At 44.0% G+C, this 16,785-nt stretch overlaps 1 protein-coding gene across 1 annotated transcript in view; it reads left to right on the forward strand.

The window, feature by feature from the left end:
- CTNNAL1 (catenin alpha like 1) overlaps window positions 1-16,785 on the forward strand; it is a 49,606-nt gene that overhangs the window by 19,563 nt on the left and 13,258 nt on the right. Inside the window, exons 5-11 of the mRNA XM_037152642.2 lie at window positions 35-124; window positions 1,180-1,350; window positions 4,580-4,780; window positions 7,174-7,260; window positions 10,844-11,002; window positions 12,781-12,873; window positions 16,424-16,574. Of these exons, the coding sequence (XP_037008537.2) occupies window positions 35-124; window positions 1,180-1,350; window positions 4,580-4,780; window positions 7,174-7,260; window positions 10,844-11,002; window positions 12,781-12,873; window positions 16,424-16,574 (952 nt within the window). The remainder of the gene's footprint in view (window positions 1-34; window positions 125-1,179; window positions 1,351-4,579; window positions 4,781-7,173; window positions 7,261-10,843; window positions 11,003-12,780; window positions 12,874-16,423; window positions 16,575-16,785) is intronic.

Consider the following 16,785-nt stretch of genomic DNA (forward strand, 5'->3'; position numbering starts at 1 on the left):
CCTAGACTGCTCAGTGATTCTAGTTCCTTTTTAGGATCTGAAAGATGAAAAGAAAAAGGCAAAAATGGCAGCAGCCAGGGCAGTGCTTGAAAAGTGTACAATGATGCTTCTCACAGCTTCAAAGGTAAGGAAGAACACTGTTTGTTTTACTGCGTTGTAAATTAATAGAGAACCTGATTAAGTGCATCTAATTTACATATTTTACATTTTTTAAAAGATCAGAATGATAAATTGGAATATAGGCTCTCTTAGTTTGAATCTCAGTTATTTTTTAGCAAGAATGCTAACTTTCTTCCCTGGTTCCAAACAGCAGTTAAACTATGAGTCAGTTTTGCTTGAGCAACTAAGCAGAAGATGGTGCGTTAGGTGCTGGGAATGGAGGTCTGTCCCACGTGGTCACTGCCTGCGGGTTTTGCCAGCCTCCTTGGGGAGCCAGCACCCGCATCTCTAGCACAAGTTAGGCAAGTTAGAATCTGCTAAGTAACAGTGGAGTATTAAGTCAGCCCTTAGTTTGTTGATTCTGTAAATTCATATCTCTAATCCCTTATCCTACTTTAAACACAGTTGTCAATCAAGAGTTTGTAATTCCAAACAGCAGCTGGCCAGCAAATTGATACAATTCAAGAATGAGCTAGTAAACATCTCACTGTAGCATCTTGTTAGAATCGCCTTTTCCGCCCGGAATACTTACGCTGCTGGGATCAGCAAAGCCCAAAAACGCATCTGACTGGAGCCTCGCGGAAGCTCCTGTTGGTTTCTAGGTGCTTGAGTAGCTTTTCATGTGCATCACTTTGTAAAAGTCAGACCTACAGCCACAGTCATGTATCATCTGTGCCTCTTCCCTCATTCTTTCATTGTTCTCACACATGTAAGGCAACATTTAAAAATATTTTTAATCATGATACAAATAAGACATAGGGCTTTTCCCCCCAAATTATAAGTAACTGATTATTGAAGTGTAAAGATACAGTTTTGCGCTCTGCCTTTTTCACTTAACCTTGCTATCGCTTTTTACTCATCCTGCTTCCACTTTTAGTGAGGAGAAGCAGCTGGGTGAGCCGGGGACGCGGGCGATTTTGGTAAAGAACCATTTTTATTAGCATGACATGTTCCCTGTAAGATTTTGTGTGTTAGGATCTGGATCAGATCTTACAGTAAAAAGCTCCAATTGTTTTGAAGACGTGTCTCAGGCATCCCAACTGTGAGTCGGCCCATAAAAACAAAGAAGGAGTATTCGACCGGATGAAAGTGGCGTTAGACAAGGTCATTGAAATCGTGACTGACTGCAAACCCAAGGGAGAGACTGATATCGCGTCTATCAGTATTTTTACTGGAATCAAAGAATTCAAGGTAAGAATGAGGAGAACATATTTTGAGTTTTTTCCTTTCTATTTTAAAGGAGCATTGCTGTAGGTAATATCTTTATTTTTGTGTCATATTTTAAAACAGATGCTTCACAAACACAATTACTTATCTTTTAAAAAAATGCCATGAGGCACAAACTTAATCATCCGTAACATTTGGCTTAGTGTGGTATGTGCAGAGAACACTGGTCTTGGGTATAGTAGCGACTCTGGCCCGGGTTGGCTGTGGCCTCCTGCCATCCGTTTAGAAGTGTGCCCCTAGCCTAGTCTTTGGGGCAGTGCTGTCCCATCCATGGAGGAGGACAGACAGCAAATCATCTCTGCTGGAATTCCTGCTCTTCCCTGTGCTGTAGGATTTGTATTTTGAGATGATTATAATAGTAATAGTACTTATTTGAAGGTTTAAAAGGAACAATAATACATGCTAACATTTATTGAGAACTCACTCTGTGCCAGCCCTGTTTTGAGTTCTGTGGGGCTATAAATCCAATTCTCACAGCTATTGATAGTATCCCCATTAGACTGTCGAGGAGACTGAGAAACAGAGACTAAGTACACTTGCCAGCTCGGAAGCGCCAGAGTCGGGATTTGAGATGAGGAAGTCTGGCTCTAGAATCCCCATCACGTTAGGGCCGCACTTCTCATTAGAAGTCAGAGAGGTGGTGCAGCTGCTCTCTGGGTAAGAGCGGCATCTGAGTCGGGAGGGCCCTGGGCATCATCTAGCACAAGCCCCTGGTCAACCGATGGGAAAACTAGGGCCCAGAGAAGTTATCTAAAGTGCTGAAGTGCTACCACCTCCCCGAGAGGCAGAGCTGTGACAAGGATGGCATTGTTTTCATCTTACTGCACTTTGACTTCTCAGGTCGGTGGCTCTATAACTTAGTTGTAATTCCGGTTTGGTCCTGCAAGAAGCTGAGCGTGACCTTCACCTACTCTGCTACTACCTTGGATCCTCCACTTTGAATTTTAGTTGTGTGAAGGTCTGAGTAGGAAGAGGGATGAAAGAACCCCTTGTTCTTTTTAGGGACTTTGGTTTTAATAAATAATATTTCATCTCTAACTTCCTTTTTAGGTAGATATTATTATGCCCACCTTTTTATTAAGATTTTTTATTGTTATTCTATTACAATTCTAATTTTTCCCCTTTGCCCTCTTCCACCCACCCCACATCCCCCATCCCCCACTCCCACAGTCAATTCCGGAGCTATTGCCCATGTCCGTGGGTCATTGTTATGTGCTCTTTAACTAGTCCCTTCCCCTTCTTTCCACCGTTATCCCCCTCTCCCCTCCCCTCTGGTCACTGTCAGTCTCTTCATGTTTTTAAGGTGAAAAGCTAGTAAGTGAGGGAGACATTCTTTAAAAGCAGGATTCTCTAATCCCAATGTCCATGACCTTCCAGCTTATACCTCTGGGTTTGCTCACATGCTGTGTGGTGCTCACAAGAAGTATTGTTATTAATAATGCTGACATAGATCCCTTCCTGAGGGGAAGAAGCTGCAAGAAGGGACTGTTCTCTTGGTGTTTTTATGGCTGAAAGGGATCTTACAGATTATTTTTCTAATCCCATCTTTTTATAAAGGTTGAGAGGGGACATGTCTTGTCGAAGGCCAGAGGATAGTTGGGAAACACATAAGGCTAGAGCCAGGCCTTTTGCCCCTTGACACTGCATTCCTAGCCAGATGAACTTGGGACAGTGCTGTACCTGTGGCCCCGGCGACGGCTCTAGCGACTGACCCGGTCACCATCTGCTGTTCTGAAGGGCAGAGCTGTTGGGAATAGACTGAGTCTCACTACCAGTGATCCTCTTTTTGGCATCTTGCCTTTTTTCCCCCCATGGAGAGCATAATCTGCAGAGGGAACACTTTTACCGTATTTGGTTCTGTGAATATGTGGACAAATCTTCTGAACCCCTAAAAATGAATGGCCTTCAAAGAAGTACTTCTTCCAAGTTACTGTTTAAAAATGCATCCATGTTCTCTTTAAGGGGAAAATAAAAAACTGTAACATAAATGATGTGGTCAACATGACTGATGCTTGTGTTGTAATTCTCTCCAAATTCTCAAACTCTCAGATCTTCATCGTCGATTCCATACCTCGCTTTACCCATGTTCTTTCCTAGCTTAAGGGAATATCCTGCCTACATATGGTGGAGTGATTCTGGAGGCAACATGGGCCAGGAGGAGAAGGGGCAGCAAGCGGCCCCCTGGGGCCTCTTGATTTTCATACATCTTAATAGTTTCACGGGTCGTGTAAGGGGTAACTTGAAATAGTCTTTGTGAAAGGACTCGAACGCTGTAAGCCATTCCCTCAGCACCTTCAGTGCGAGCAGGCGTGATCATCTCCTCTCATCGCCTCCTGGCCCAACTTGTTTCCATGATGCAGTTCGTGAGCTAGAGGTTACCTAAGGTCGAGGTGGCAAAGCATGTCTCAGAAAACAGAGAGGAAGTTCGCACTGGTGAACATGTATCTGTCACATAGTGAAGGAGCTCTCAGCACCTGATGGCTGAAGTAAAAGTTGGGGGGTGGGTAAGACAGACTATTCGAGAGGTATGTAAAGGCAGGACCCTAGAGGATGTTGTGTTGCGCAGTAGAGTTTGGGCTTGATTTTACAGGTGGTGAGGAGCCAATTAGAGGGAGGTGGCAATACCACCAGCTTTACCTTTTGAGAAAGACTGTATAGGCCCCCTGGTAGAGGATATTTTCATCAAGGAGGTGCTGTCGGGCACGTCAGACAAAATATAGGGAGACCAGTAAGGTGACTGGTAGAGTTTTGCTGAATTAAGGAAGAATCGGTGTCTTTCTCAGTCCTTCCCATAGCCTGCACCCTCCACACCCTTCCCCTGGGCTCAGTACACATTCATACGTGGGTGTAACATTTTCTAGGGCTCTGCCTCAGCATTTTCTCAGATGCAAATCCTTTACCTGGAGGCTGGTTCATTTTCTCTACCGGTTGCTACATGATAACGCTCTTCCTGCCTTAGTATTCACTGATCTTACAGGAGTGTTGTATTAACAGCTGTCGGAATGAGGCTCTGCGTGGCTATTGGTGGCTCTTAAGCAACGTGTTCTGCTGGGTTAGTGAAGAATCTAGTCATCACTGGAGGCCACCCACGGGGAAGGAAGTTCCTCTTGTCTTCCTGGGCACTGCTGCAAAGCACAGTCCTCTCTAGTTGGGTGGGAACATTCACATGGATGTGTGTCCTTTTTGTTCTCAGATGAATATGGAAACTCTTCGGGAGAATCTTTATTTTCAGTCCAAAGAGAATCTCTCAGCGACGTTGGAAGCCACCTTGGAGCGGACGGAGGACTTCACCGACTCTGCCTACACCAGCCACGAGCACAGGGAGCGCATCCTGGAACTGTCGGCTCAGGCGAGGAGGGAGCTTCAGCAGCTGGTTTCGGTGTGGATTCAGGCTGTAAGAACCTATTTTCCTCAAAGTACATTCCACATAATAGCTCTTCCAGGAAGTTTTGGGAGATGTGGAAGCGAACACAATCACCAGGAATATGAATGTGGGCCAGGGAAGAGCAGGGTGTCTCAGTCCTTGTCTCCCTCCTGCTTGGCCCACTAGCCTTGCCGTCCAGCACTCACAGGACTTAGCATTTCAAGGCCTGTCTCTCGTCCTGGCCACTCTGGATTCTGTGCTCCTGTCACCATCGCTAGTTCACCCTGTTGGCCCTCCTCTCCCACCAACCTCACCTGTGGAACACGCCTCCCCAAAATGCTTCTTCAGAGTGAAGAGCGGAGGAGGAGAGCCCTGCCTAGAGGGCCTGAGGCCTGAGGCCGGCTGCGGGAGCCATTCACATGTGCACGGCTCTTAACTCTGAGGACAGCTTGGTTTACAGACACAGCAGTGTAGGGGACTTACTGAGGTCTAGACGCAGTGAGGACAAGGGATCCTTCGCAGCTGGCAGACGAAGGATTTCTCACTCTTATGCAGATTTGTGGTCTGGGATTGGTGGGCAGCCTCGACTTAAAGGGCCTTCACTAGGCTGCTCATGTGCTCAACACCTGGGCAGTTACCTGGGCAAGTGTGGTAAAGGCTGATAGAAGTGGGGCAGCACAGGACGCACTCACCCAGTTTCCTGCAGAGGGGGGGCTCCAACCTGAGAGACACAGGCCTGGGGTGTCTCTGGCACCTTTATTTATTTCCTAGGCCTGGGCTAGGTCAGAGCTGTATTTACCATGGTTTTCAACATCTAGCATGGAGAGAACAAATCTGGGATCTTTAACAGAAGCTTTGGCAGTGAAGATGAAGAGGAAGAGTGAATGTGGCTGAGAGTGTACTGCACAAAACAGAGTTTATGTCCTTGTTAATAAATTGACTTATGGCCCTGGCTGGTGTGGCTCAGTGGATTGAGTGCCAGCCTGTGAACCAAAAGGTCGCTGGTTTGAGTCCCAGTCAGTGCACATACCTGGATTGTGGGCCCAGTGGGGGCATATGAGAGGCAACCACACACTGATGTTTCTCTCCCTTTCTTTTTCCCTCCCTTCCTCTCTTTATTTCTTATAAAAAATATTTATTATAAAATTTATTATAAAAATAAATATAATCTTTTCTAAAAAACCTTCTAAAAATTGACTTATGAATGAAGAGTAGATATGAATCACAGATTTCTCTCATGTTTGCTCAGCATCACAGCATTGCAGATGCTTACAGTGATAGGGAAACTTGACCTAGAGCAGAGTGGTGTCAGGGATAAAAACAATATTTTGCGTTTAGTTTGAATTATCTGTGTGATACCTGATCTGAAGTATAGATTGCCTTGGTGTTAAATGTCAAGGCCAACATTCAGTGAAAAGAGTTCCTGCAAGGAAATGCTGTTCGTGTTGGGAATCTGATTCTATCAGTACTTACATCTGCAGTGAGCACCTTTCATACATTCCACAAACACTCAGATCTCTGATCTACATACCAGACGTATTGTTCATCCATTCGCTTGTTTCAGCAGTTGTTACTGAGTGCCTTTTATACGCCAGGTACTGGAAGTCTAAAGATGAGGAAAATAAAATCTTTGCCTGCAAGAATTTTGCAATGTGTAAAAATGCGGGAAGGGGTGAGGCAAGTATCAAAAGCTTTGGAAGTGTCCAAAAAGAAGATGTAGTTTGTGTGTTGAGAGAATTTGAAGGAGGGTGGATTTTTATTTAGGGAGAGGAATCAGGATGGTTCCCTGAAGATACTAACATTTAACTTTGATTTATTCCCTCGAAGAACTGAATATGCCGTGCGAGCTTCCGTTTGCTGCGCCAGGCATTGTGGATTCGGTGGGGAGCCAAATAAATGTGACCCCAGGCTTCGTGGACCTTACCACGACCTAGTGGGGAGGCAGACATCAAACAAACAGAAATCAAAGAGCAAATATGTGATGGCGTCCTGAGTACTAGGATGAGTACTTAGAGAACTGGGTCCGACTTAGATGGCGTTGTCTGAGAAGGACTTTCTGAGAAAGAGACATTTATGGAAGGACTTGAAGAGGAAGAGTGTGTCAGTTTTTAACTAGGTGTCTTATCCTAGTTCAAATCAGGAAATGAGGATTCCAGGCATAAGATAAAGTAGTTTAGGTTTAGACATGAGAAATTTACTAAAGAAAGTTAGCTGTTTAGAAATTAACCTGTTTATAGTTAGAATGGGAAAATTAAATACTTAAAATTATCTTCTAACCACAAACAGGTGAATTTTTAAAATCTGTTCTTTTGATAGTGCACAGAATATTAGAAATTTATTATAATTCACAGTTCAGGTAAAATTGGAGTTACGAGATGAAAGAGATGAGATAACCCTACATATATACTTTTTAAATTTTTTAGCAAAGCAAGAAGACAAAAAGCATTGCAGAAGAACTGGAACTCAGTCTACTGAAAATCAGTCACAGCCTCAATGAACTTAAGAAAGAAGTAAGTCGCACTAGAAATCTAGCTTCTTTGAATTCCTGGTGAATTTTCATATTGTGTGTGGTATGTACGCAGTGCATCAGTACCAGTATGTCTCTGTGTGCAGAAAATGATATCTAAAGTCTTCCTTTGAAGCCACCGTTTTATTAGGGTCATCACCCTCAAAGCTCGTCCATGAATGTTCATAGCGGCTCTGTTTATAATGGCCCCAAACTGGAAACTACCTAAGTTTTCATCAGTGGGAATTGACAAACGAACTTTGGTATAACTAAACCAGGTATTATTCAGCAATAAAAGGAACAATATTGACATATAGGCAACAATATGGATGTCACACCCTGGCTGGGTAGTTCAGTTGGTTAGAGCATCGCCCCATGCGCCAAGGTTGTGGGTTTGATCCCTGGTCAGGGTGCATGCAGGAAGCAACCAGCAAATGCATAAATGGGTGGAACAGTAGGTTGATGTCCTTCTCCCTCTCCTCCCTGTCTCCCTCCCTCTCCCCACCCCCACACACTTTCTCCAAAATCAACTAAAAAAAAATATGGACATCACAATGTTATACCGAACACAGGAAGCTGCCAACAAAAGTGTGCACGTGACTGTCTCTACCTCTGTCTCTGTTTCTTTCTGTGCGGATGTATGTGTGCGTGTGTGATATATGTGTGTATATGTATGTATGTGTATATATACACATATATACACGTGTGTGTATACATGTATACAGGGTCTGGCACAAATGACACCCCTTTTACATTACAAAGTCTTTTATTACAAAATCATAAGCGTGTCACTCTAACAACAATATCACACTCAAGCACGCCATATGACATTTTAGGTAAAATGTTCAAATTAAAACTATAAATTATTACACCCTTATTATTACCCTGCCAACCACACTCAGGCAGGCCTGACTTCTGCTGGATCTGTATCTAGCTATATATCTAGATAGATAGATAGACGTAGGTATAGATATATAGCTATTGGGAAGAAACTCTAGAAAAGTCAAAACTAAAGGTGACATAAATCAGATCGGTGGCTGCCTGGGGTCAGTTGTTGGGGGGCATTTACTATAAAGGAGAACTTCTGGGGGGTAATGGAAATGTAAACACTGATTATGGTGGTAGGTGTATGTTTGTCAAAGTTCTTCACACGCTTCTCTGGCACATTTTGTTGTGTATCAATCATATCTCAATAGTGTAACTTTTAAAAACCGTCCTTTCGGTTCCCTAAATAAAAACTTGGTCCTCCCTTGACTTGCTTGGTCACTCTAGGTCTTTGAAAGTCATTTTAAGGCAAGCGTCTGCAAACTACAGCCAGGCCGCCTGTTTGTCTATATAAAGTGTTGGCGGACACAGTCCTGCTCAACAGTTCGCTTTTGTCTACCATTTGTTTTTTTTTTTCACACCAACAGCAGAGTTGGGTAGTTGACGTCGTGTGACCTGAAAAGCCTGAACTTTACTCTTGGGCCTTTACAGGAAAAGTTTGGCGATCTCTGCTTTACGTCGTAAAACACAATCTCAGTTCGATATATGAGAATGTTGACTCCAGCGTTTTAGTCATTATTTCAGTTGTGGGACTTGTCTCGGGTTCCCCGTTCTCTCAGCCCCAGCAAGGGTTTGGGGGGAGTGTGGTGTCTTGTCCCTGGTTCACGCCCTTCGTCCTGCGTGATCTGGTTTCTGTGGCTGATCTCCACCAGGCGTGGCTCAGGGAGGGCAGACGGAGTTCTTAGTGACTGGCGCCCTGTAAGGTGCTTTGGGCTGCACAGATGATTGGAGCTGACTGTCGCACGGATACTCGAGTGTGTTCTTCAGAAGCATTCCTGTGGCCCCCTCCGCTCCCCTTACTACAAGTCACATTGCTCCGTCCCCTCGGGTGTGCCGGGGGGTGGGACTTGCAGTCTGCCCCTTCAGCTCTCCAAACAGCCTCCCCATGTAAACCTCTTCTCCCTCATCTCCTATTTCTTGATTCATTCATAGTTTTGAAGTAGATCCAAGGGTCAAGAGAATGAAATTGGGTTTTGGATGTTTCTTTTATAAGTTATGTACATGGTGATCCCTTTCACCTCTTACTTGGTACTGACATCTATTGAAACCTTCATTTTTAGCATCCTATCAAACATAGAAGGGTATGGTTTTCTATGGTTAAAAAACCCTACCCATTTTCCCCCAGCCTATTTAATTCTAATGAAACTACTCTCAGAGAGCACACAACCCTTCGGTATCAGGCTGAGTGGCTTTCCCCCAGTTTCACTTTTCTTACCTCTGAGATGGCTGTAGCATCAGCCTAGAATCTGTGTTAGAATTAAGGGAGACAATGTCTGTAAAATTGTTGGCAGTACATTGCACGGAGCAGGCAGAACCTTTGTGCTATTTACCCCTCTTCCTTTAGGGTTACTTAGAACCATCTGGGAAATGTGCATGACCTTGGACAAGTTACTTGACCTGTTTCATGGTCTGTAAAATAAAGGGCTGGCATTAAGTATTCTCCAAGGCCCTGATGCATAAACAGTCTTTGAAAATTGTTACGCAGCATTTTGTTTCCAAAACAAAGTACGTTTTAATGTCTTTGTTCCTGACCGTGATTATTCTCACTTGATTGCACAGAGGTGGACCACCCTATTGTTAATTTTGCAGAAAGTCCTATAATTTGAGTTGACATTGGATTACTTCCAGGAAAAAAAGGAGTCACTTCAGTCAAATAGGCTTAATTCAAGGTCAGATTTTTCTGGGCACAGTGTTATTGAAAATGATCTCTTTGTGGAGAACCCAAAAATAACCTGTCACATTGTTACTATTTTTTTTAAAGACCAGGTAAGGAGGAGAGCTGGAATAGTACCCAAAGATAATCCAGTGTGAGTGAGCTGTGCTTAAAATCCACTCCCGAGTCAAACATAACCTTGGGGGCTTTGTTACCTTTTTATGTATTGTTCCTCCTGTGACCCGAGAGTTAAGAGCAGAGTTCTGGAGAACAACTCTAGAGAGACTGTAACCCCCACCGAGGGGAGGGGTCGTGACCTACTTGTCAGGTGTGTCCAGGCTCTAGTAGGCACTGGATACAATTCTGTTGACTAGCTAAACTGGTTGAATGCCACACTGATACGTTTCCCGAAAATCTGATAAAAAGAAACTTACTCATGATCACAAACTACTATTAGATTTCTTTCTTAGTACTGTGAATACCACACTGTTAGTACTTTGCTATTCTTCAGTAACTTGACGGGTGGCAGAAGCATTTTTTAAAGTGACAGAGAGCCTGTGGGAAAGAGCTGATTGACAGTAGAATGAACAAGGGACTGGGCTGCTCTGCCTGGATGACCAGGTCATTTTCTTTAGAGTTACTGCCAACACAGGGACTCAAAGATATTGGCATCACCCCTGCCCTGGGGACAAGCTCCCCAGGTCTTCACAACTGCTTCTGTCACCCTGAGGCTCTTTCCCCTTTCCTCTTAAAGGTTCAAGGTGGGGGACTGTGTTGAAGTTGCTACCCTTCGGTTTTTAAAGGGGTTCTGCGGGGCTTGGTCACGAAATCTCGAAATCTCACGGTTTGCTGTCTGTCTCTCATTACCTCCCTCCCCCCACCTCCGCAGCTTCATAGTACAGCAACCCAGCGAGCGGCTGATCTGCTAAAATACCATGCCGATCACATGGTTCTGAAAGCATTAAAACTCACTGGAGTAGAAGGAAATTTAGAAGGTTTGGCTGAATATGCCTGTAAATTCTCAGAACAGAAAGAACAGCTTGTGGAGGTGAGTCATCAGTTTACTTGTTAAAGAAATTGTGGATTGATGCTAGCTGTGCTGCCACCAGGGAATATTAATGCAAACACAGTGTTTGGTTAACTTACACGAGCACCTTCTCACTTCTGGGGTTTCAAACGTATTATGTTTATCTGTTTTGTTCTTACAACAGCCTGGCTTCTAAAAACGAAACAGCCAGAATGGCTAGAACCCACAAATGTGTCTCTTAATCTTTTCCTTATTCTCTCAGAAAGATTAGACCTCGAGTGGTGCAGTGGAGATACACTGTGTGCGTATCTATTGGAATCTCCTTTCTGTTTGAATCTGTTGGGTCTCAGTGGGAAAGAAATGGTGGCACATGCAGATTGGGGTAATTTAAAGAGGGTTTAATTAAGGAGCTGTTTACAGTCGCGGAGACAGGGTGCAGAGGAAACCGTGGGAGTGCAGTGACTGGGGTTAGCGATAGCACGGCTGGTATCAGCGCTTCACCCAATGGACAGGAGAGTAAGCGATTCCTGGACACTGGAAGGCCATGGAGTCTTTCAGAGAGACACCCCGAGAGGCAATTTTAGGAGATAGTCCAGGGTGACCCTGCAGGGAAAGAACCTGGGAATTAAGGCCCTTACTCTTCTCATCCCTGCTAGTCTGTTGCTGGAGCTTCCCATTGGCCAAATGGAGCTTCAGACCACATAGGTCAGTCTCCCAGGACGAGCGCAGGTTTGAGAAAAAGGAGAATGGATTAGAGGATCAAAGAGAAGACCGCCAGCACAGTACGCCTTCTCTAAGCCTGTCCTCTTCCCAAATCTCTGTCGTGTGTTACTGGTGCTTTGCCTGCCACTTTTGTTATAATTTAAATTATTTATTGATACTTTAAGCCTTCTGCCTGTTGATAATGTCAGATATCTGATATGCTAGTAAAAAATATACGTAAGCCATATATACCTTGGGTATAAAGGGTATGTCTTAGCTGGCATGCATATAAATGCATGAATATGAAACATCTAGCTGCTTGCAGGCGATCTAATGTGCCCTGCTCACCAAATCTCAAAAACTGATGGTGGAAGGAACTAGCTCCCTCTCCTCTATTTGATTATGTGTGAAGACTGCTAAGGAGCATTCTTAAAATGACTGTAGTTACACCTCCTTTTAAAAATAGCTTCGATGCCATTTTGTTTGTAAACCAAATATTATGATTGTAAGCAAACTTGCTCATTGTAGGAATTCTGCAGCAAATCTTTTTAACGATGAGAAAATAGTTTTTCCAATTTTCTCTTTTAAACCTCCAGGTTTTCGATAATTCTCGTTGATAATGACCCTCTGCTCATTACATTGGTCTTACCTAAGTCAGTGTTAACTCCAGTGAAAGGCGTGTTAACTATTTGACCATGTAGGAAAGTGTTTTTTGTTGACAGAAAGAGTGTGTAGCTTTTATTAACTGACCTAGTTTAGCCAAGAGACCCTGGGCAAGTCGCCTCTCTGAGCAAAGTGTCTTCATACAGAGAGTGTGTGGGTTCTGCTAGATTCCTCCCGAGACCGCCCCCTGGTTCTAACAGTCTCGGACCACCTCGCTGTGATCGGACAGGAAGTAAAAACACTACTCTGTACCTTTATTTGTTCCCAGAGATTCTGTTGGTAACCGATATAGTATTATAATTTCTCCTGAATGCAAAAATCTGTTTTTTATAGGTTTTAATGGGTTGTTATTGTCCTTATGAATTATCAAATGACATTATGTCTTGTGAAGAATGAGATTGTGGAGGCTGAACTGTAGAAATGTTTTCTTGTAGACCTGCCGGTTGTTGCGACATGTTTCTGGGACAGAACCTCTTGAAATAACCTGTGTACATGCAGAGGAGACATTCCAGGTGACCGGCCACCAGGTATGACCAACGGCAGATTGCTCCTTCCATACTGAGTCCTGTCTGAGTGTCATGACAGATTGTGTGGGGGGAAGACGTGAGTGGTTCTGCGTAACTAGAGGCCCGGTCTGCAGAGAGAGGCGGAGATCGCGGACTTTTCCTCCGCCGTGCGTGGAAACGCAGCTGGCATTCCATTGGGTTGTCTGGTCATCTGCCAAAGGGGAGATTGGCCCATTAAATGAATGCCCTGGTTTATGTCTGTTTTAATGAAGCTGTTTACAATGTGGGTTGTTGTAACATGTTTGAAAAGTAAGCCGTCATTATGTAACAGGCCATAAAAATACTCACATGTTTGACTCAGTAATTCCTAAGGACATAAGGAGATTAAAAACAACAGCAGAAAAAAACAAAACAATGTTTGTTACAACTTTACTTATAATAAGATTCATTTGGAAGCAAAATAGCTATCTTAGGTACATAATGTGACTTAAAATAATAATGATAGCTAGAATTAGCAATATTGAAAAGTGTTTTGTAAAAATGTTAGGTGATAAAAACAATATAATTTTGTTCATATACTATACTTGCTATTATGTAAAATGTACATAGATAAGAAAATGACTCTGTGGGAGTATGCAGAAATAAAAGTTCTTGTGTGTATTTGAGAGAATTGTGAATTATTTTTTTCTAAAATTTCTATAGTAATTTTCAAAGCCTTTTAAAAATCGACATCCCATCTAATACTGTCCTTGTCAAATCAATCTAAGGGAAAAAGTGAGGGACAGGATTTCCTTTCCAACCCCTAAAATACAATTTACCTGGTGTTCTTATTTCATTCATTATGTCAGCCAAAAGGATTTACTTTTTTTTACTTATTGATTTTAGAGAGAGAGAGAGAGGCATGGATTAGCTGTCCCACTTATTATTTGTGCATTCATTGGTTGATTCTTGTATGTGCCCTGATGGGGGATCGAACACGCCACTTTGGTCTATTAGGATGGTGTGCTAATCAACTGAGCTACCTGACCAGGGCCCCAGAGGACTCATTTAAATGCAGTATTGGAAGATAGAGGTCAAGCCCCCGGATGTAGAGTTGAGAGCAGTGAAAGAGGCTCAGAGACCATGTGGTGTGGCCGTCCAGCAGAGGGAGGATTGTATGCTCCCCTGAGAGAGCAGTGCCACGGCTTACCGTGGAAGCAGGACCTACATCCTCACGTGTGGATTGTTGACTGTGCCAAGGTCAGCACCCTAAACCCTGCATCGTTCAAGGGTCCACTGTGTGTGAGTGACTCTCCCTAGTGATCATCCGCTGAACATTTTATAACCAGAGGACCTCTGTTCATTGGGAGAAAGCAAGGCTTCCCTATTGGCCTGTCCAGTTGGGAGTCACCCTGTGAGGCCTTGGCTAGAATGTGTTTCGGTAGAACTAAAGCGTTTGACCCTCCTGCCATGTGCAGTCTGCTCTTTGGTTGCTGTTCTCCGTTTACTGTTTTTGCTGTAACAGTGATATTAGGAAAAGCCAGATTTTTCTTCCCCAGATGGTGATAGAGCCCGTTGTCAAATTTCTGTAACTTGGAAGCTTTGTCTATTCCCATTGCCTCAGCTTCTACCTGGTCTTTGGCATCTGTCTAGCTAAGGGGTCATTTAAGGAAAGAGAGCGTGCCTCTGGGATAATTTATATTTATTCCCGCATACCTCTGCTTTAGCAATGTCATTTTTATATCTCCTTTAAAAATGTTAGATCACATCCAGGGCATGCACAGCTGAGCAGTGGGCACACTGCAGTGGCCCCCGGTGGAGAGGGCAGCAAAGCCGAAGTCCAGCTGGTGGCCTGCTGGCAGGCCACGTGTCCGCCTTCCCTGAGGGTGGGAACCGTGCTCCACTCATGAGGTTGCCACCAGCTCGTCAGGCCCATGTCTGTGGGGCTGTGCCCACCCCGGAGGAGCGCCCAGTTATAATTCTCTTAAAGGCAGCGCAACCGCGGTCATGTCGGTCTCTGAGCACTGTCCAGTGACTTCCTCTCCCGCTCAGGGTCCAGGCCAGCCCTCCTGTGTATGTTTCTGTCACACGGCCAGTGGTGACCTTCCTTTCTTTATGTCGGTCAGTCACACTGGCCAACTGGCTGATTCTCGAACACACCAGAAGTGCTCCCGTCTCATCCCAAACCACTTTCCCCGAATCCCTGTGGCTCCCTTGCCCTTTTCAATTCTTCGCTTATATGCCATCTTTTCATTGACCACCTAACACCCTCCATATGCCTTCCCCTTTATTGTCATACATACCATTGTCTTCCAGAATATCTTATAATCTACTTATGTACAGGTTGGGCACAAATAACACCCCTTTTACATGACAAAGTCTTTTATTACAAAATCATAAGCATGTCATTCTGTAACATAACAATATCACACTCAAGCACACCACATGGTATGTTAGGTGAAATGTTCAAATTAAAACTGTAGGTTACGATATGTTTTATTACCCTGCCAACCACATTCACGCAGGCCTTTCTTCTGCCGGACGCTGTATTTTCAGTTGTCTCCCACATCATAACATGAGCCTGTGAAGAAGGACAGGGCCATTGGTCTGTGTCGCTCACAGCTGGTGCCTCGGCACCGGGAGGGCAGGTGCAGTGGCTGGCACACAGTAGGTGAATGAACAGCCGTATCAGTAAGCCCTCACTTAACACTGCCAATAGGTCCTATACCTTTAAGCAAAACAAAATTATGTGTAACAGAACCAAGTTTCCCAAAGGCCAACTGATAGAAGCGAGAGTTAAGTTCCTATGGCATCTCATCAGCTCTAACAAAAGTGTTGAGTGAAACCACCTAATTCGAGGACAAGCTGTATTAGTTACTTGGTATCTCTGAGCTTCAGTTTCTCCAGCTATAAAATGGGAATAATGCTTATTTGGGAAGATTAGTATTTTGCTTGTTTTGAGAACTACTATGACTGTATGTCAAGCACCTAACACAGTACCTCCAGAACGTATCCGCAATGTACTCATAGGTGTGTGCACGTGTTATTCTAGCGCCATTACCACTGCTCCTACCTACCTACTGTCACTGCCACCGCCACTGCCACCAGCATCACTACCACCCACACCAGCACTGTGTAGCCACCCCTACTACTGCCACTGCTGCTCATAGGAATACTGGTCTGCCACTGCCATTGCTACCAGCACTACCGCCTCCCCCCTGCCAGTACTGCTGCCATTACTACCCTGCGGGCTCTCCTCCACAGTGTGCAGTGCACTCTGTCTGAGCGTGACTTTGACCTGCACCTTGGAAATAAGTTCGTTGGGACAGTGTTCCTCGAATAAAGCTAACTGCTCTCTGAATAAAGACTTGTATAGGATAACACACCCTGTCTGTCTGTAGATAAGACTGTGGGAACAGTAAGTGGTTTTCTACCATGTATCCCCCCCATCACCCAACAGGAGGCTTCTATGTGGAGACTACTTCATGGTTTATTGAGTTGATGTGGACGTGCAGACTTAAGTTTGGTTTCTGGTGTGATTCTAAGAGCTCAGGTTTTGAAATTCACACCGGTTTATATCGCGTTTCTTTAGATCATTTCTGCTGCGGAAACATTAACATTGCATCCATCCAGTAAAATTGCGAAGGAAAACCTAGATGTGTTTTGTGAAGCCTGGGAATCCCAAATTAGTGACATGTCAACCCTGCTGAGAGAAATCAATGACGTGTTTGAAGGAAGACGAGGTGAGAAAATGCCCACGTGTTGACATATACTATTATTTTAATGGAACTATCAGATTTTTTATTTTAAACTGTAGATGCAAAATAAGTTATTCTGTCATAACCCAACTGAGTTATTTTTACAGTAAAATGTCTCCTCGCAAAATTATGAAAATAATATTTGTCCTTTATTTAGTATCTAAACAGTAAAGTTCATTGTACAACAGCATAGTAG

Source organism: Artibeus jamaicensis, unplaced genomic scaffold, assembly GCF_021234435.1.
Source record: "Artibeus jamaicensis isolate MK-2021 breed Jamaican fruit bat unplaced genomic scaffold, CSHL_Jam_final scaffold_1964, whole genome shotgun sequence".
In the NCBI taxonomy this organism is placed as follows: domain Eukaryota; kingdom Metazoa; phylum Chordata; class Mammalia; order Chiroptera; family Phyllostomidae; genus Artibeus; species Artibeus jamaicensis.